The sequence below is a fragment of the Phalacrocorax aristotelis genome, chromosome W (genome assembly GCF_949628215.1).
Source record: "Phalacrocorax aristotelis chromosome W, bGulAri2.1, whole genome shotgun sequence".
In the NCBI taxonomy this organism is placed as follows: domain Eukaryota; kingdom Metazoa; phylum Chordata; class Aves; order Suliformes; family Phalacrocoracidae; genus Phalacrocorax; species Phalacrocorax aristotelis.
This window is the reverse complement of record NC_134310.1, coordinates 14,112,900-14,134,441: the sequence shown is the minus strand read 5'-3', so window position 1 is coordinate 14,134,441 and position 21,542 is coordinate 14,112,900. Positions and strand designations below refer to the sequence as shown.

The following is a 21,542-nucleotide window of genomic DNA, read 5'->3' as shown; positions in this document are numbered from 1 at the left end:
TAGCCGGCAGCTCAGCCCCACACAGTCGCTTGCTCACTCCCCCACCGGCAGATGGGGGAGAGAATCAGAAGGGAAACGCTCGTGGGTTGGGATAAGAACAGTTTAATAATTAAAAGTAAAAGAAACAACAACAGAAACGCAATGTAAAGGAGAACAACGAGAGGCGCAAAGCCCCAGGGGAGGGGGGAAGGGAGAGAGGGAACGAACTGCCGAAACAAACCGTACGCGACGCAGCCGCTCACCACCCGCCGACCCGACGCCTCCCCGAGCCCCAAACTGCCCCCGCTTAATATAATGGTCATGGTGTCACATGGTATGGAATGAACCTGCCATTGGCCAGTCGGGGTCAGCTGCCCCCACCGTGGCCCTGCCCCCCCCAGCCCCCCACCCCCCTGCCACGCGGCAGAGCTCAGGAAGCTGGAAAGGTAGCCGACCCCCACAGTGAGGAGAATTAACCCCTTCTCAGCCAAAACCAGCACATTCTCCACCCCTTATTCCATACCGTTTATGCCATGCCCAGGTCCCATACCATCCAATGCAACCTTACCAACCACCACCCCTCCCCTTCCCATCCTTTAACATAAGACACAGACATCATTCCTTTAGTCTATGGACCTTCCCTATAGAATGTCCATTAAAATGTCCATTGAGTTCACCAAGTCCATGACTCTGGGCTCCATCTGCCGTATCAGGCTTTCAGGGTGGGAGAGGTGGTGTGTGTGGCGTTGGGTTGCTGCATACCGAGTCAGTCATCGTTCCATCACTGCTGCATGGCTTTTTTCACAGTTGATCTTCCATGGGTTGGGAGGCTCATACTCTGATATCATTGATGCAACACAGAGGTGACACACAATATTACATAGCAGTTCGCATTGTGCCATTCAGCTCATTGACTGTTTTCGCCCAAAATCAAAACCCCGTGAGGCACACATCGGATTTCTCCATCCTCCCGCATCACCCACCAAGTGCACCCACGTCCTCGAGCAAAAGCAATCCCACGAATGGGTTTGCCTTTGCCGGAGGCAGTAAGAACCCAGACTGTTTTGCCCAGCATACTTTTTGCGTGCACTACAGGGACTCTATGCCCTTCCACAGTATGTAGGATTTCTGACTGGGCAGGGCCAGCTTGGTTGGCAGATCCCCTCGTGTTGACTAACCAGGTGGCTTTTGCTAAATGTGTATCCCAGTGCTTGAATGTTCCACCCCCATTGCTCTCAGTGTAGTTTTTAACAGTCCTTTGTACCGTTCAGTTTTCCCAGAGGCTGGTGCGTGATAGGGGATGTGATACACCCACTCAATGCCATGCTCTTTGGCCCAGGTGTCTATGAGGTTATTTCGGAAATGAGTCCCGTTGTCTGACTCAATTCTCTCTGGGGTGCCATGTCGCCACAGGACTTGTTTTTCGAGACCCAGCATAGTGTTCTGGGGAGTGGCGTGGGGGACAGGATATGTTTCCAGCCAGCCAGTCGTTGTTTCAACCACTGTAAGCACATAGCACTTGCCTTGACGGTTTTGTAGGAGTGTGATATAGTCAATATGCCAGGCCTCCCCATATTTATATTTTAGCCATCGTCCCCTATACCACAGAGGCTTTACCCGCTTCGCTTGCTTGATCGCAGCACGTTTCACATTCGTGGATAGCCTGTGCAATAACATCCATGGTCAAGTCCACCCCTTGATCACGAGCCCACCTGTGTGTTGCATCTCTCCCTTGATGGCCTGAGGTGTCATGGGTCCACCGAGCTAGAAATAGTTCACGCTTATGTTGCCAGTCCAGATCCACCTCAGCCAATTCAGTCTTGGCAGCCTGATCCACCTGCTGGTTGTTCCGATGTTCTTCAGTGCCCCAACTCTTGGGGACGTGAGCATGACGTGACATACCTTTACAACCAGGTTCTCTTCCCGGGCAGCAATAGCGTGCCACAATGCGGCAGCCCAGATGGGTTTGCCTCTGTGCTGCCAGTTACTCTGCTTCCACTGCTGTACCACCCCCACAGGGCATTTGCCACCATCCAGGAGTCATTATAGAGATAGAGCACTGGCCACTTTTCCCGTTCAGCAATGTCTAAGGCCAGCTGGATGGCCTTTACCTCTGCAAACTGGCTCGATTCACCTTCTCCTTCAGCAGTTTCTGCGACTTGTCGTGTAGGACGCCATACAGCAGCCTTCCATCTCCGGTGCTTTCCCACAAGGTGACAGGACCCATCAGTGAGCAGGGCATATTGCTTTTCATCTTCTGGCAGTTTGTTATACAGTGGGGCTTCTTCAGCACGTGTCACCTCCTCCTCTGATGATAATCCAATGTCTTTGCCTTCTGGCCAGTCCATAATCACTTAATCACATAATCACAGGGATCCGGTGGTCTCTATTTCATTTATGACTTCTTCCTCCTCTCTCCGTGACGGTCCTGCTTTTTCATCATCCCTTTCTAAACGGGTTGATTTCCGCTTCCAGTGTTTCATCTTGTGTATGGGGGCAACTGATACTGGTACGGGTTGATTCTCTGAGCCAGCTCCAGTACTTGTTGTGGGAGTTTGAGTGTCTGCAGTGCCTGTCACTTTGCATTTCAATCCAGAGACATTCTCTTCCCCTTGGGGGCACTGAATACTGTTGAGAAGGGCTCGGTATGTGTAGGGGAATAGACAGGGATCGGTGACCGGAAGATCACGGGATGTGACGGAAAGATAGACTCCTCCCCATAGGAGTGGCAGGAACAGGAAGCGCAAGAGCTATATAAGCGTGTGACGCAGCTAAATAAACGGACATTTTGTATCCATCATATTGATGTCTGTGCATCACTGTCCCCAGGGTGGGTAGAGCCCTGTGTCCCGGAGATATGCGGCCCAAGATAAGTTCTCCCACAGAAGCGTACAGCAACAAGTGGTGACCCCGACGTGATCGGCGGGGCGGCATGGCAAGTTCGCCGGGGGGAAAAGATAGCTTGAGGCACGCAGGGGCGGGACGGGGAGCCGCAGGTCGGCGGGCGCGCCATGGAATCAGTCGTAAAGGTACTGAAGGGATTGGGGAAGGAATATGGTACTTCGATTTCGAAGGCGCCTACCTCAAAGGCCATCCAATGGATGATTACGCAGGGGCTCATACGGAGTCCCGCAGACATGTTTAATAAAGATAATTGGGTGAGAATTAAAGAGGAGTTAGCCGAAAGGTCTATGATGGGAAAACCCCAGTACATACAGCTCTGGGGAAAAATACACCGATTTCTATTGAAAGCTCGGGAGGATCGGGAGACGTGGCGGCAGGCGCGGCTGTGCCTGCACGGTGCTACAGGCGACAGTAGCCCGGAAATAGACCCAGGATCGGCAGTGGGGACGCAGACAGGGGCAAGCATCGCGGGGGATGGGAAAGAAGCGGAGAGTTCGGACGGAGTAGCCTGGCCAACTACTCAGTCTGAGGCTCCCAAAGAGGTGGATCGGGAAGCGGCGGTGTTCCCTGTTGAGCCAGCAGGACCTTTGGAATGCCTCCCCGCATACCCCTGGGGCGATTTGGCACAGGCGCGGGTACCTGCGCGCGGGGAGGGGGACGTAGCGGCGGGCGCAGCGGGAGTGACGGAGCGGAAGGAGAAAGATGATCAGCGCCGGCAGCGGCGCCGCCCTCTGCCCGACCCTCGAGACTGGCTCCCGGGGCAACCCTTGAGATGGGAGTCGGACGAGGAGGGGGATTGGGGTGCCTGGAGGGGAGGACAGGGTGGGTATAGATCAACCTCGAGTAGCAGCGAATCAGAAGTTGGGGGAGAAACCGATGTCCACATGTGGGAAGATGGGGCAGATTGCCTGCAGCGCTCAAAAAAGAGGCATAAGGCAGCAGGGACTCGGAGGACCACTCAGAGTGAGGGAAGAGAGGGACCGCCAAAAGGGGAGGTCCGGAGCGCTGCAGCTCCGGAGGGGTCCGTGGAGGATGTGCTGCGGCAGCTGCAGCAGGTTATATGCGCACTAGGGAAAGTAACTCGGTGGCAGGCAGGACTCTTAACAAAGGGTGCGCCCCAGCGACAGTCAGTCGAGTTACCTAACTGGCGGCTGATAGCCAGCGATTGTAGCCTCGATGGAGTAAGGATAGAGATGCCCGGGATATTCCCTGTCCGGATAGCTCCTGGAGGAGGGGCAGGGAGCTGCAAGCGGTAACGGAGAGTTCCCGCAGAGCGTATAGCAAAGTGGGCAGGTATGAAAAAAAAGCAGAACCTTGGCAAAAGATACAGCAAGGACTAGCAGAGCCATTTACAACGTTTTGTGACAGGTTGCAGAAGGCTATTATAGAATCAGAATTGCCACCAGCAGCCAAGGAGGCAGTCCTTATGGATTGCCTCCAAAATCAAGCAAATCCGCAAACACAAGATGTCCTCCGCACCCTGGCGGTGGGGGCATCATTGGGTCAAACCATCAGGCATGTCTTGCACCAGGAGGCGTTGAATCAGCACGGCAGTGTGGGAGCGCACATCTGCCAGAACCCTGACTGTGGAAGCGAAGAAAGAGTGATGGTGCAAGCGGCCGGGGTGGGGCCGAGATGTCACTTGTGTGGACGGCAAGGGCACTTTAAAGCTGGGTGCCCGCTAGCGGAAACGGGAGGATGTAATGGAGGAGGAGCGCGCCCAGTAGGGAGGTGCTGGGTGTGTGGGAAGCCAGGACACCTGGCAAGAGATTGTCCAACCACAAAGCCGGGAAACGGCCAAAGGAGGGCGAAGCGAGGGGGATTCGCGCCTCCTGTGAGTCAAATGGCCCCCATCATGGTGCCAGTGCCAGGAGCTTGGCCCACCGTAGCGGGCCAAGGGGGAGTGAACCTTCAGGCAGGGGAGCAGAACCAGCAAGATTTGCAGGTTACAGCCCCCGCGTGGCCTTGGTCATAGGCTGTGACGAGAGACCCATGGTGGCGGTGATGATTACCCTGCAAGAGCCGAGTTGCCCGGCACGGATATGCCTGGGAATGTTAGTGGATACCGGGGCAGATGTCACAGTGATGCCACTCGAATGGTGGCCACCAACTTGGCCCCTTGCCATGGGAAAACGTATAATGGGGGTAGGAGCGGAACAACAGACGAGGACTAGTACTTGCCCTGTAAAACTCGAAGTCATGGACGAGGAGGCAGGGAAGCTCCTCACGGCCGTAGTGACCATACTAGTAGCAGATGGGGTAGCAAGCCCCTTGTTAGGGCGAGACGCCCTTGCCCAGATGGGGATCGGGTTGAAAAATTTAGCATAAGGGCCACTGCCTCAGAGGGGTTTCGTCAGCACAAGTTAGTGTGGAAAACCGAACAGCCCGTCTGGGTGGAGCAGTGGCCCCTGACAACAGAGAAAACAGAGGCTGTAAGAGCTATAGTAAAACGAGAGCACGAAGCAGGGCACCTAGAGCCCTCGATGAGCCCGTGGAACACCCCTATATTTGCTGTAAAAAAGAAAGATAAAAACCAATGGAGGATGCTGCATGACCTTAGAGCAGTAAATCAGCAAATGGAGGACATGGGGCCTCTCCAACCTGGCCTACCAGATCTGAGTGCTGTCCCGAAACGATGGCGAGTCATTGTTTTAGATATCAAAGACTGCTTCTTCAGTACTCCGCTACATCCAGATGATAGAAAGAGATTTGCCTTTACTCTGCCCGCGGTGAACTGCGCAGAACCAGGTAGTAGATGGCAGTGGACAGTACTTCTGCAGGGGATGAAAAATTCTCCAGCGATCTGCCAGAGGTATGTGGCTTCTGCATTGCAGCAAGTAAGGCGACAGTATCAGGAGAGAATCTACATGATCCACTACATGGATGACGTCCTCATAGCTGCGCCCACTGAGGCGTTATGTGAACAAGTCTTTTCAGACACCCAAAGGGGCCTTGCGGGACAGGGCCTCAAGGTAGCTGAGGCAAAGGTACAGCGAGGACCAGTGTGTGGATTTCTGGGTGCTAGAATAGAAGGGGATTGCATACAAGCTCAGCCTATTAAACTTACACCTAAGGTTAAAAATTTACACGATGTACAGAAGCTGGTAGGAGCACTGCAGTGGTTGCAGAAGTTTGTGCGCGTCACCAGTGAGGAGATGCAACCTTTCTATGCATTGCTGAAAGGGACCGACCCATGGGAGGCCAGGAGTTTAGACCCTGAGGCAGTCCAGCAGTTGCAGATGATAGAACGTCGAATGCAAAAGGAAGGAGTATGGCGGTGGGACCCTCAGGAGGAATTAATCGCAGGTTGGATTCTGACCGCCAGTGGAGGATTAGGATTGCTATATCAAATACGGGCTGAGGAAGAAAAGCCACTGCGATGGGTATATCAGAAGGTTCCCAAGGATGCATTCTCCACAAATGTCAAGGTAGCCGGGGGAATGATTTGGCGTCTGCGAAGGGAAAGCAAGGGAATCTTTGGGAAGGAGCCAGATAAGCGGACAGTGCCGTGGAATGGGGAGAAATGGCGGAAGGTGGTAGAGAGTGAAGAGGATATACAATTGGCAGTATACTCATACCCAGGGAAAATCGTCACAGGCACAGTACAGAGGTGGGCCGAGACAGCCAAAGTGGTGTATTTAAGTGTGGATAGTAGAGTTTTGGATACCCCTCACCCAGGACCAACATATTTCACAGACGCTTCCTCGAAGACGAACAGAGCGGCGGTAGTGTGGAAACAAGAGAATAGTTGGATGCGCCAGACGTATGAGGAGCAGGGTAAAAGTGTGCAGTGGCTAGAAGTGAAAGCGCTAGAGATGGCCCTGCGAAAGGATATAGATCGGCATATAAATGTGTGCACAGACTCTTTATACGTGTATAAATTAGTCACGTCCATGAAATGAGAGGGTGTACCACACACGGAAATTGCCTTGATGCTAGAGGTTGCTTTATCGCAGCGAGGAGCAACTGTGACAGTAATTCACATTCGCAGTCATCAGACGGGGCCTGGACCACTGATTGAGGGGAATCGCATGGCTGATGAGGCAGCCGCGGGAGTCTGGACATTGGCGGAGGCGAAGAAGCTGCATGAACAACTGCACCTGGGTGCTAAAGCCTTGGCAAAGGAGTGTGGCATCTCAATAAGAGCAGCAAGAGAAGTAGCAGCCACCTGTCCTTACTGTCAGCACTCGCCATTGTGGGAGGCAGGAGTCAACCCTCGAGGACTGGAAGCAAATGCTATCTGGCAGACTGACTTTACTGAATGTCCACAGTTGGCCCCCGGACGGCACCTGGCAATTACAATTGATACATATAGTGGAGTCATCATGGCTACTCAACATCGGAAGCAGACCGCAATGCAGTTGGCTGCGCATTGGACCACGGTGATGGCGTGGCTTGGAAAGCCCACCGAGATGAAAACAGACAATGGACCATGCTTTCGGGCTCGAAGTACCGAAGAATGGTGTGAAGCTTGGAATATTGTATTAAAACACGGCATTGCTTACAATAGCACGGGGCAGGCAATAGTTGAATGCGCTCATCGCACCTTGAAAGCAAAAATAATACAGCTCGGGGAGGGGGAGGGGTATAAGGGAGCTATACCTGTAGCAGCTCAGCAAACTATTTTAATGTGTGCAATATATTCGCTTAATCATTTTATACGTGGGCAGGAGCAAGTTACAGCAGTGGAGAAGCACTTTGGCAAAGCTCAATCAGGCGAGCGCTATCCGCAGGTACGAGTAAGGTTCCCAGGCAGTGAGCAATGGGAGAGAGGATGGAAACTGAGATGCCTGGGGAGGGACTACGCCGCGGTTGAGAATGAAGGGCGCATAGAATGGGTGCCTGCAAAGTGTGTGAAAGCAGAACTGTGCAAGGATGTATAATGAATAATCCCCCTCTGAGTTGTCTCTTTGCAGGGTCTGCTGACATGGATCCTCATGCTAGCCGTACCATTGGGAAAAGAAATGAGCTCCTTGACAAGATCGCAAGCAATATTGCAATGAGAGCGACACTGGAAAAGGGCGGCAAAAGAGAGATATGAATTGGGATTGGATAGTAATAATTGGGGGGATCTTGTTGTGTGTAGTAACCATGGTTACTTGTGGGCTGCCATTGTTATGCTGTGTTATAAGACAAATCAGAGAGCGCCTGCAAGAGTTACATGAATATAGACCTGACCGCAATATGTATCCGCTTACGCAAGTAGCTTTGTAGAACTTTTAGTAGCATGGGGAGGGGGAGATGTAGGGGAATAGACAGGGATCGGTGACCGGAAGATCACGGGATGTGACGGAAAGATAGACTCCTCCCCATAGGAGTGGCAGGAACAGGAAGCGCAAGAGCTATATAAGCGTGTGACGCAGCTAAATAAACGGACATTTTGTATCCATCATATTGATGTCTGTGCATCACTGTCCCCAGGGTGGGTAGAGCCCTGTGTCCCGGAGATATGCGGCCCAAGATAAGTTCTCCCATAGAAGCGTACAGCAACAAGTATGCATGGGCCAGGCCCCAGCATGTTGCAGTGATCTGTGTATCTCTGGAGTTCCCAGTGTCACAACATACTTTCTCCAAATATTCTACTAGTTTTTCAGGATTCTGCACTTGTTCAGGGGTGAAACTCCAAAACACTGGGGGTGCCCACTGCCCTAGGTATTTGCCCATGCTATCCCACATGCCCTGCCACTCGTAACTATCAAGCCTTGGGGCAGATTTCTGGGTGATATTCTTAAGTTGCTTAGTCAAAACCAAAACAACATGCCCGGAAACTAACAATAAGTGCACCTTAACCACCCAAGGATGTTCAAGATACAAAAAGGTTGTTGTAATACAGGCAGAGACATCACAGAACAAAGTTGCAAAGGTACTATTCTGTATTTCCTCCATATAAAATCTCTCCGAGGAGGAGGTATAATTGCTAATTGCCTCAACAAGGTGGTATCCAAAGTACAGTAACGGTTTCAGAAAAAAAACCAAATACCAGATAGAGCTGAAAACCAGTGCTTGCATAACAAATATTTTAGGCAAAACATTACTAATCACAGCAGAACACAGCAAACTCAACAAACCAACACCAATCTTTAACACCAACTGCAAAAAGGACAACATGGTGCTGTGACCAGCAGCTGTTATTATCTCCAACCCTTGAGCCCCACGTTGGGCACCAAAAAGACTGTTGTGGTTTAGCCGGCAGCTCAGCCCCACACAGTCGCTCGCTCACTCCCCCACCGGTAGATGGGAGAGAGAATCAGAAGGGTAACGCTCGTGGGTTGGTATAAGAACAGTTTAATAATTGAAATTAAAAGAAACAACAACAGAAATGCAATGGGAAGGAGAACAACGAGAGGTGCAAAGCCCCGGGGGAGGGGGGAAGGGAGAGGAGGGGAGAGGGGGAACGAACCGCGGAAACAAACCGTACGCGACGCAGCCGCTCACTGCCCGCCGACCCGATGCCGCGCCGCTCCCGAGCCGCAAACTGCCCCCGCTTAATATACTGGTCATGGTGTCACATGGTATGGAATGAACCTGCCATTGGTCAGTCGGGGTCAGCTGCCCCCACCGTGGCCCTGCCCCCCCAGCCCCCTGCCAGCGGCAGAGCTCGGGAAGCTGGAAAGGTAGCCGACCCCCACAGTGAGGAGAATTAACCCCTTCTCAGCCAAAACTAGCACAGATATTTAGGGAATAAACCGTTGACCAAGTCTAAGACTGGACTTAGCCGCACCTAGACTCCTCTCTGAGAAGGAGTTTAGAAAGCAAGGGGGTCCTGTCTGAACCTCGTGACTCAATGGTAGGATCTCCCCCTAGCCACTCCTCAGACTCCTACTATTAACGCAACAAGCAAGCAAGCGGCTCTGTGATGCTTACTTGCCAGCTGGGGATAAACCATGACATAGACAAACAGTAAGGCAGATGGTTCTTTGTACAATTAAAAAGATATTACAAAGCAAAATTCCACAAGTTTATTTGCTCAAGTGTCTCACAAGAATTTCCAAATATACAGTAGCACAGGTTTGCTCTAACTACCATCTCTGAAGTTAGCTCAAGTAAGAAGCTGACTTGATTTTAAAAAAAGCTCTAAAAGAATTCCAATAAAAAACCTAATTGGTATGTTAGCTAGCACACAGTAGGTTCTTTACAGTCTGAAATGGAGAAGTATTTGCAAGCTGTTATATTGAAAAATTGTCTGAAATGTCCTAAGTGTTACTGTACGAGATGCAAGAAGTCTAAACTTGGAGGCATTTTTTTAAGCCATTCTGGAAAGCAATAGCTCAGATTTAGGTTTCAAACAAAAATTGTATACAGTAAGTGTAAATGCAAATCCTACTGAGGAAATACTATTACCAAGTGTTCATATTAGAGCTAGTTATAAGAGCAATTTATTTGCTTTTATAACAGGCAGACCCAGCTCATCAACACGTGGCTCCAAGGCTGGTGTCATCGGCAGAACTTTGGGTTTTTTGATCATGGGACAGTCTATTCATCACCAGGTCTACTGACAACTGATGGGATACAGCTTTCTCAGAAGGGGAAAATGGTTTTTGCTCAGGAGCTAGCAGGGCTGATTGACAGAGCTTTAAACTAGATTGGAAGCAGGAAAGGGACAATACCAGGCTAGTCAGTGATGAGCAATGGGATGGTACACCAAAGTTCGAGGAGCTGCATGCTAGTGAGATTCTTCAGACTGCTCCATGTGGCGGTGGGCACTATGAACCGCAGTTGAAGTGTTTCTGCACAAACGCACACAGCATGAGGAACAAGCAAGAGGAGCTAGACGCCTTGGTCCAGTCCCAGACATATGACAACATTGGCTCAAGTGAAACCTGGTGGGATGAGTCCTGTGACTGGCGTGCCATGATGGATGGTTACAGGCTCTTCAGGAGGGATAGGCAGGGCAGGCAAGGCAGGGGGTGGTGTGGTGGTGGTGGCATTGTATGTAGTGGAGGAGCTGGAATGCATGGAGCTTGCAGTTGGCGATGGCACAGTTGAGAGCCTCTGGGTAAGGATTAAGGGACAGACTCATGGGAGTCTACTACAGGCCATCCAGAAAGGATGATGACACTGATGAGTTATTCTTTAAAGAACTAAAGGATGCCTCTAAGTCATCTGCCCTTGTCCTTATAGGGGACTTCAACTTGCCAGATGTCAACTGGGAATACCACACAGCTGGTACAAACAGGTCCAGAAGATTCCTAAACCATCTGGATTATAACTTCTTGGTACAGGTACTAAGGGAAATGAGCAGGCAAGGTGCTTTCCTCGATTTGTTGCTGCCATGGTTAAGCCCCAGTCAGTGACTAAGCACCACACAGCCGCTCGCTCACTCCTGCCAACCCTGTGGGATGGGGGAGAGAATCGGGAGGGCCAAAGTAAGAAAACTCATGGGTTGAGATAAGAACAGTTTTATAATTAAAATAAAATAGTAATAGTAATAATGGTAATGATAATAATAGTGATTATGATAATAATAATATGGCTGGAAAGCTGTCCGACAGTGAAGAACCTGGGGGTGCTGGTTGACAGCTGGCTGAATATGAGCCAGCAGTGTGCCCAGGTGGCCAAGAAGGCCAACAGCATCCTGGCTTGTATCAGGAATAGTGCAGCCAGCAGGAGTAGGGAAGCAATTGTGCCCCTGTACTCGGCACTGGTGAGGCCACACCTTGAATATTGTGTGCCGTTTCGGGCCCCTCACTACAAGAAGGACATTGAGTTGCTGGAGCGAGTCCAAAGAAGGGCAACGAGGCTGGTGAAGGGTCTAGAGCACAAGTCTTATGAGGAGCGGCTGAGGGAACTGGGGTTGTTTAGTCTAGAGAAGAGGAGGCTGAGGGGAGACCTTATCGGTCTCTACAGCTACCTGAAAGGAGGTCACCATCCCTGGAGGTATTTCAAAAGATGTGTAGATGTGGCACTTCAGGGCATGGTTTAGGAGACATGGTAGTGTTGGGTTGATGGCTGGACTTGATCCTAGAGGTCTTTTCCAACCTTGATTCTATGATTCTATGATTCTAAGGTTAATGATATAGACTCTAAGATACCATCTGAGCATTAGGTAAGATGTATAAACAGAAAAAAAATTAATTTCTAATTGAAGCATACAATTCTCAGCTTCCTTAAATCTACAACTACACATTGTTACTTTTAGTGAAACACAAACATCATTTAAACTCTTATAGGCCAGTGATTCTCAAGCTGAAGAGCATGAATCTCCAGGACATATTTTGCTACCACCACAATATATAATTTTTGCTCACTGGTGCCATTATAGTTTTCAAATGTTAGAAGTGGGATTACCTGCACAAAACTGTTCAAGATGGCTCTGCTTCTGTGTGAGGGATTTTAGATGATGGTGCCATGATGGAAAAATTACAAGCTGAACACAGCTGTGAGAACGCAACCTTGAAGAAGGGAACTGGGAGCACTGTTATTGAACAATATGTTGTTGCAATCCAGGAGCCACTGTTAGCTGGCAGAGCACGTACCTGGCAGGCCTTGTTGCATGCACTGGCCACGCATGCAGCAACATCTAGTTAGTACTTTTCCACTGAATCTGCTGAGGGTATAACAAAAGTGTGGCTCAAAGCAGAGAGAGGAGAGAAGACACAGAGCATGCTCTACGAACCACAGGGGACGCCCTGAATGTGTCACGCCTACCTCCCTTCTCCATGCTGACCCTGCTAATTGTCACCCTCCTGCTCAGTGGTGTCTCGGGCATAGTTGGGTTGGTAAAACTCTCATAAAGGGAAAACAATATGCTAGTAACTGCTTATGCCAGGCTATAAAAGAGCAATAAATACTGTTGTGCTTTTTAAATACCATGTGTTGGGTCAACTTTCTGCATAGGAATCCTGCGAACCTGTTACAGCTTCCCGACAAAGGTAGAACAAAGAACAGCAGCAAATCCAAACCCCTGGAAACTACTTGGACATTTTTGCTCTGAGCAGCACACAAAATAGAGTAATTTCTATCCCTATCCTGATGGGCACTGTAATCCTCCAAGTCTAATATTCACAGACCCTGCTTTCTACCTCTGTTCATCCAATCCTTAAAGGCATTCAATTCCACTTCTTCCCTACTCCTGTTGCATACATTTGTACATGCATAGTATGCCCTTCTCTTGCACACAAAGCTAGTAGGAAAAAGAGGTGAGCACATGGAATTGTGAGCATATCCTCAGGTATCTAAGCACATTCCCACAAATTCATATAATTATGAAATACTTCTTTACGTATTCAGCATCCACAAGATAGAGGAATAAAATTATAATCTAAAGGTTGATTATTACTACACTCTTACCTGAATATATACTTTACTGAAAATAAAGCCTGCATGAGTTCCTTTTTTTCCTCTGCAGAAAGAACTGCTCCTTCAGTAGAGTTTTTATGAATTTGATAACATACCACAGATTAATTGAATCGCAGCGCATGAACACAGCACATATTCAGTAGATCTGAACACTGACTTCAAGATTTCCCCCATCCTCCCAATTTTTCTGTATAAGCGACATCTGTAATGAGCTATTAGAATTTTTTAATATATGCACAGCTGACTGTTAGAAGCCAGATAACCTTAGCCATATACTTCAGTTTTCCTTTTCCCAGAGCTGCATATTAAAATAAGTAGATAAGTAATAAAAAAGTCAGAGTAGCTCTAGATTTATTTTTTAAACAAGACCTACTGTTTTTGAAACAGACCTACCTGATGTTTATAACGTACCGTCTGTACAAAGTAATTATGAAAGTCTTCAAGCTTCAGAAAAATAAATCAGCAATTTGTGGTAGAAGAAATTCTGGAGTATTATTTAATATTGCTGCTAGACTTAAACAAAACAAAACAAAACAACCCACCACACACAAAAAAAAAACCCAAACCACCAAAGAAACCCACACACAAAATCAGCTTCTTCCAGTCTAGTTTTTTAACACTATGAAACCTTATTGTTGCATTGTAAAAGCTCAAATACCAACATTCCTTGTCAGCACTACCAGATTTGCCATAGGAAGTATAAGCCTACATTTAAAAAAAAGAGTATTTGAATGTTTATAAATTATATTGACAGACAGTAATCATCCATACATTTTGCAGATCTTGCACAAGAACTTCACTATCAAAAGTAACCACTGAGAAATGCTGTTACAGTATGAATTTACTACCTCATTCCTTGTATTTCCCCCCAGGTGAAAATAAGCACAAGGTAAATTAAAACTACACAAATTAGAGCGAAAAACCAACTGTGTTTCTTGGACAAATTATTCCTTTTAGTACAGCACAACTATTCATAGCCTGTGGACTGTTGCTTAAATGCAATGTTTTTCTTATTCTGAACAGCACTTTCATAAGTGCAATAGAAACCAAAAGCAAGACACTGAGGAAGCATGCCACATTCACACACTTTAAAGCAAGTAAAATTTAGAAAAGCATAAAGACAGACTACCAGAAGTCTTACTGAACAGAGGAAAGACTCAGTTCTGTTTCGGCCCCCTTTCAGGGAACCACCTTTCCTTAAGGGGTCAAAGCTGACTTAAGTCAACCTACCCACTGAATCCTACAAATACTTTATGGGACTATCTATCCTTATACATCTTCCATTACCTCTAGCTAGCCCTTGACATAGAATATCTGGAGTTGGAAAGCACCCACAAGGATCATCGAGACCAACCCCCTGCTCCTCGCAGGACTACCTAAAACTAAACCATATGACTAAGAGCGTCATCCAGACGCTCTTTGAACTGTTGACAGGCTTGGTGCCATGACCACTTCCCTGGGGAGCCTGTTCCAGTGACCGACCACCCCCTCAGTGAAGAACCTTTTCCTAATGACCAATCCGAACTTCCCCTGACACAGCTTCATTCCATTTCCTCATGTCCTATCACTGGTCACCAGAGAGAGGAGATCAGCACCTCCCCCTCCACTGTCCTCCTTGAGTTGTAGACTGTGATGAGGTCATCCCTCAGCCATCTCTTCTCCAAGCTGAAGAAGCCAAGTGACCTCAGCCACCCCTCATAAGTCTTGCCCTTGAGACCTTTCACCATCTTGGTTTCCCTCCTCTGGACACACTCTAATAGTTTGAGGTCCTTATATTGAGGCACCCAAAACTGCACACAGTACTCGAGGTGGGGCTGCACCAGTGCGGTGTAGAGTGGGACAATCACCTCCCTCAAACGGCTAGCTATGATGTGCTTGATGCCCCCCAGGACCCAGGTGCCCCTTTTTGCTGCCAGGGCACAGTGCTGATTCATATTCAACTTGCCATCAACCCAAACCCCCAGATCTCTTTCCATGGGGCTGCTCTCCAGCCTCTCATCCCCCAATTTGTATGTTTTACATCAGTATCAAACTCTGAAAGCAATACCCCACAAAGCTTACCTAAAAAGATTAGCAACATTATTAATAAAATGTGCTTACTGTTCTTGATTCAGAGAAAGGATTATACTCATCTAGCCCTGGAGGAACATTTCTTGTCACTTGTGTAACAGAAGGATCCTAGAAGAGAAAACAGTTCTGTAAATGTATGCATATGTATACAAGCAACAAGTAAACACATATCATATTGATATAAAACTCTAAAAAAGTTTGTTTTAGCTAAAAAAAACCCTAGTAAATATCCACCTCTCTGTCCCCAAAATGACATCATTCCATCCTGAGCTCCTTACAAAACTAGATTAATGTAGTATAAAACAAACTCCATCTGTCATACATTTGATTTATAAGGGAAAAAGCTGTCAATAGAGGAGGGAAGAAAAATGTATCCTGCTACATTGACCACTGGACTCCACAAATATACACCCAAAGAGCACAACAGAAGAAAAGAGCTTTCTGTAAACTCTTGGTTTTCCCTACCCAGAAGTACCTCCAACACCTTCAGAAACAGGAAAAGCATTTCAGAAAAATGAAGCTGAGGAAACAGTGTTACATAATGCTGAAAGCACCTCTGGTTCAGCTTCTACCTGCACTGGAAAAATTAAGAAAATGGTGTAATTTTCCCTCCAATGAACTCTATAGTAAAAAAGACTGCTTAACGTTTAGCTCGAGAAAGCAACTTCAGGAATAAAACATTTCTCTGTGCTAGAGACAGGCAGGCTTGATTCTACATAAGTGCCCACTATCACAGACCACACTAACTTCATATGAAGAAAAATTATACATATTTCATGTGGTGCCTGGTTCCACTACATTGTTTCTGTGGCTTTATTTAAGGGGACTGCATCTTCAGAACACAGGAATGGGTGAAATGTGGGTTAGCTGAGTGGACAGTGAGGTGGACAGAGAACTGGCTCAACAACAGAACTCAGAGGGTCGTGATCAATGGAACAGAGTCTGGATGGAGGCCTGTCACTAGTGGTGTTCCCCAGGGGTCTGTGCTGGGTCCAGTCCTGCTCAACATACTCATCAATGACCTGGATGATGGGATAGAGTGTAACCTCAGCAAGTTCGCTGATGATACCAAGCTGGGAGGAGTGGCTGATACACCAGAAGGCTGTGCTGCCGTCCAATGAGACCTGGACAGGCTGGAGAGCTGGGCCGAGGGGAACCTGATGAAATTCAACAAGAGCAAGCGTAAGGTCCTCCACCTGGGGAGGAACAACCCCATGCACCAGTGCAGGTAGGGGGCTGAAATACTGGAAAGTGGCTCTGTTGAGAAGGACCTTGGAGTGCTGGTGGACAACAATTTAACTCTGAGCCAGCAATGTGCCCTTGTGGCCAAGAAGGCCAACGGTATCCTGGGATGCATTAAAAGGAGTGTGGCCAGCAGGTCGAGGGAGGTTATCCTCCCCCTCTACTCTGCCCTAGTGAGACCGCATTTGGAGTACTGTGTCCAGTTTTGGGCCCCCCCCAGTTTAAGAAAGATGTGGAACTGCTTGGGCAAGTCCAGCAGAGAGCTACCAAAATGATCAGTGGGCTGGAGCATCTCCCTTATGAGGAAAGGCTGAGAGACTTGGGTTTGTTCAGCCTGGAGAAGACTGAGGGGGGATCTCATCAATACTTATAAATGTCTAAAGGGTGGTTGTCAAGAGGATGGGACTGGACTCTTTTCAATAGTGCCCAATGACAGGATAAGGGGCAATGGGCACAAGTTGGAACACAGGAAGTTCCACTTAAACATGAGAAAAACCTTGTTTACTGTGAGGGTGAGAGAGCAGTGGAACAGGCTGCCCAGAGAGACTGTGGAGTCTCCTTCCCTGAAGACATTCAAAACCCGCCTGGACGTGGTCCTGTGCCCCCTGCTCTAGGTGTACCTCTTGAAGTAGGGTGTTTGGACAAGATGATCTCTATAGGTCCCTTCCGACCCCTACCATTCTGTGATTCTGTGAAAGGAGGGTTTTCTTGAAAATTAAGAAATCCACTTATTTGATACGGCTAGATACATTTATATTTACAAAAACACACAAAACAAGTGTACAATATTTCATATATATATCAAACATACGAATTAGCTATAAACATATTATTCACTTATTTATAACTGTTATGTATATATATGCATACATTTTTTTAAATTTCAACAGTCTAGTTCAACATTAGAAAACAAACTAGAGCTGATAAAGATTGGGACAAAGATAAGTATTTACATTGACATACATTTACATTTAATTTCCTCTTAAGACCGCTAAATTTAAAATCTCAATATTTGTCTAATTTAAAAAGCAAACAAACAAAACAAAAAAACCAAAACCACAGTAAGTTATTTACTCTATACTTAAATAAATACAAAAAAGTATGAAGCTACTGGAAAATAAAATCTAGATTCTTAGAATCAGCATCTATTACAGCATTATCTTAGACTTGACAGCAGTAGCTTAATCTACAGATGCAGGAATAGTGTTTTCTTAATGTCTGCAGTCGATTTGTTTATACCTAGAAGAAAAAAATAAGGAAGAATGTCCATCAACTCTAAAATCCTGAAGGATACAGCAAATGAGAATGAGTGTTCTTTCACTAGCTATAGTCACAAATGTATTAACATGAAGCAATAAAAAAACACCTTTGACTATAAAAAAGTTTAAGAAAAGCATTGCTTCAAAAATTCAAAAATTATATGTTGCATATTTTATTCAAATTCATGTGTATGCGTGTACATAAAAAACTACCCTTCTCTTCACATAAAATGCTACCACTTTTGGCTAAAGCACAGATTTAGCTGCTAAGCAGTATTTTAACAGTGACTGAACAAGAAACAACCCTTCTCTAATTGAATACAAAACATTACATGCAATTTAAAAATAAGCTTTCCTGCATTTGACTTATACCATAATTAGTCATTTCAATAAAGCCATCCTGGTGACGGTCTCCCCCACAAGCCTGCAATATTTTTAGTTACCATCCTAGACTTTAATGCACTGTTCCAACTAAAATCTCATCAGGTCTTACATAAACTGATGAACTAACTTCTTGTAACATGCCCTTTCATTAAAGGACTGGCACAAAATATTGTGCAGATGAACAACAGAAGTAAGGGAAAGAGTGTACGGGGAGAGAATATCTGTTGTAAAATCCAGCTACAAATCATATGAAACACTGTGTGAGGGATTTTAGATAATGGTCTGTGTAGGGCCTCGATGGAAAAATTACAAGCTGAACACAGCTGTGAGAACGCAACCTTGAAGAAGGGAACTGGGAGCACTGTTATTGAACAATATGTTGTTGCAATCCAGGAGCCACTGTTAGCTGGCAGAGCACGTACCTGGCAGGCCTTGTTGCATGCACTGGCCACGCATGCAGCAACGTCTAGTTAGTACTTTTCCACTGAATCTGCTGAGGGTATAACAAAAGTGTGGCTCAAAGCAGAGAGAGGAGAGAAGACACAGAGCATGCTCTACGAACCACAGGGGACGCCCTGAATGTGTCGCGCCTACCTCCCTTCTCCATGCTGACCCTGCTAATTGTCACCCTCCTGCTCAGTGGTGTCTCGGGCATAGTTGGGTTGGTAAAACTCTCATAAAGGGAAAACAATACGCTAGTAACCGCTTATGCCAGTCTATAAAAGAGCAATAAATACTGTTGTGCTTTTTAAATACCATGTGTTGGGTCAACTTTCTGCATAGGAATCCTGTGAACCTGTTACAAACACTGAATAAAAAGATCATAAAACTAAGAGAAGGAGGAAATGTAATATCTGAATTAGGCATTAGTTTACTGGACTTTTTAGTACAAAACTAAAAAAGATGAACTTCTTAAAAGTTAACAAGACAATTTCATAATTCAACCTACAGGATGGTAGAAAGTTGTATAGAGCCGGAAACTTTTAACTTACTATGCTGGGTCCATACCAACCAGTAGCTAAGCCCCCAACCAGTTGCTCACTCGCTCCCCTCCCCAGTGGGATGGGGGAGAGAATTGGAAGGGCAAAAGCAAGTAAAACTTGTGGGTGTTGAGAAAAAGGCAGTCGGGGGGGCAGGAAAAAAAAACCACCACAAAAGAATACAGAGGCAGTCACCCACCACTTCCCACCAGCAGGCAGATGCCCAGCCAGGCCAGCCTCTGAGCAATTATTACTTTGGAACACCACCACCCTGGGGGGGGAAGCAGAGTGCGAAACAGAGAAGGCCTTGATGCTGTACAAGCACTGTTCAGTAACATCTGAAACACTGGTGCCTTACCAGCAGTGTTTTGGTCAGTAATCTAAAACATAGCACCATAAGGGCTGCTATGAAAAAGATTAACTCCCTCCTAACCAGACCCAGGACACTTTTTCTAGCATTTACACGTTAGTGTGAATTAGCATAGCATAAAATACTGATCTTTGCTCATGCTTTCAGTATGGTACCCCTTCCACAAATGCTCTCATATCATTGCCTCTTCCACACATAAAAAATGTTCAAGGGTAGACACATATCAAACTAGCAATAGCTAACCATCAGCCATACAGTGAAACACTATGCCTACATCATTAAAATGTAAATAGCACTTAGTACTTCAATTTAGTTGCACACATTTCAACAGTACACTTCTGTGTTTGAAGAGTGCACTACTAACCAAAAAACTCAGTCCAACTGTACCAGAGAAGGACAACAAATCCTAGTGTGCTGGTTTTGGTTGAGAAGGGGTTTCTCTCCCCCATCCCACCAGTGTGGTAGTGAGCAAGCAGCTGTGTGGGGCTCAGTCGCTGGCTAAACCACAACAGTCTCATTTGGCGCCCAACATGGGGCTCGAGGGCTGCAGATAATAACAGCTGCTGCTCAAAGCACCATGTTCTCATTTTTGCAATACATGTTAAAGATCGGTGTTGGTTTGTTTAGTTTGCTGTGTGCTGCTGTGATTAGTAATGTTTTGCCTAAAATATTTGTTATGCAAACACTGGTTTTCAGCTTTATCTGGTATTTGGGGTTTTGCTGAAACCATTACTGTACTTCGGATACCACCTTGTTGAGGCAATTAGCAATTATACCTCCTCCTCGGAGAGGTTTTATATGGAGGAAATACAGAATAGTACCTTTGCAACTTTGTTCTATGATGTCTCTGCCTCTATTACAACAACCTTTTTGTATCTTGAACATCCTTGGGTAGTTAAGGTGCACTTATTGTTAGTTTTTGGGCATGTTGTTTTGGTTTTGACTAAGCAACTTAAGAATATCACCCAGAAATCTGCCCCAAGGCTTGACAGTTACGAGTGGCAGGGCATTTGGGATAGCATGGGCAAATACCTAGGGCAGTGGGCACCCCCACTGTTTTGGAGTTTCGCCCCCGAACAAGTGCAGAATCCTGAAAAACTAGTAGAATATTTGGAGAAAGTATGTTGTTATGCTGGGAACTCTAGAGAGACACAGATAACTGCAACATGCTGGGGCCTGGCCCATGCGTACCGAGTCCTGCTCAACAGTATTCAGTGCCCCCAAGGGGAAGAGAAGGTCTCTGGATTGAAAGGCAAAGTGACAGGCACTGTGGCCACTCAAATCCCCACAACAAGTACTGGAGCTGGCTCAGAGAATCAAGCCGTACCAGTATCAGTTGCCCCTATACACAAGATGAAATACTAGAAGCAGAAATCAACTCGTTTAGAAAGGGATGATGAAGAACCAGGGCCATCGCGGGGAGAGGAGGGAGAAGTAATAAATGAAATAGAGACAACCCGATCCCTGTCCTTAAGCGAGTTGCGAGATATGCGAAGAGATTATAGCCGTCATTCAGGTGAACACATTGTCACCTGGCTCCTCAGATGCTGGGATAATGGGGCCAGTAGCCTGGAACTAGAGGGAAAAGAAGCCAAACAATTGGGATCCCTTTCTGGGGAAGGGGGCCTTGACAAAGCAATTCGGAAAAAAACCACAAGCCCTCAGCCTCTGGAGGCGACTCCTGTCTGGAGTGAAGGAAAGGTATCCCTTCAAAGAAGATGTTACATATCGCCCAGGAAAATGGACAACTATGGAGAAAGGCATCCAGTCTCTAAGGGAATTAGCTGTGCTTGAGGTGATTTATGGTGACCTGGACAATCAACGGTCATCCAAAGATCCAGATGAAGCCGAGTGCACATGACCCATGTGGCAGAAGTTTGTACGGAGCGCACCATCTTCACATGCAAACTCATTGGCAGTACTGGCCTGGAAAGATGACAAGACACCAACGGTGGCAGAGGTGATTGATAGACTCCGGGATTACGACACAAATATCTCTTCCTCGCTCGTCTCTGCTGTGGAGAAACTATCCCAAGAGGTCCAGCAACTCAAAGA

At 47.0% G+C, this 21,542-nt stretch overlaps 1 protein-coding gene across 4 annotated transcripts in view; it reads right to left on the bottom strand.

Annotated features, from left to right (window-relative positions):
- Nucleotides 1-21,542, bottom strand: part of LOC142049858 (secretory carrier-associated membrane protein 1-like) — a 74,270-nt gene that overhangs the window by 35,009 nt on the left and 17,719 nt on the right. For 2 of the 4 annotated variants that reach the window (XM_075077966.1, XM_075077968.1), the window contains exon 2: nucleotides 15,283-15,360. In XM_075077966.1, coding sequence (XP_074934067.1) covers nucleotides 15,283-15,360 — 78 coding nt within the window. Of the gene's footprint in view, nucleotides 1-15,282; nucleotides 15,361-15,727; nucleotides 15,773-19,316; nucleotides 19,402-21,542 lie in introns of those variants that run through there. The other 2 variants (XM_075077970.1, XM_075077967.1) reach the window with 2 other exon arrangements.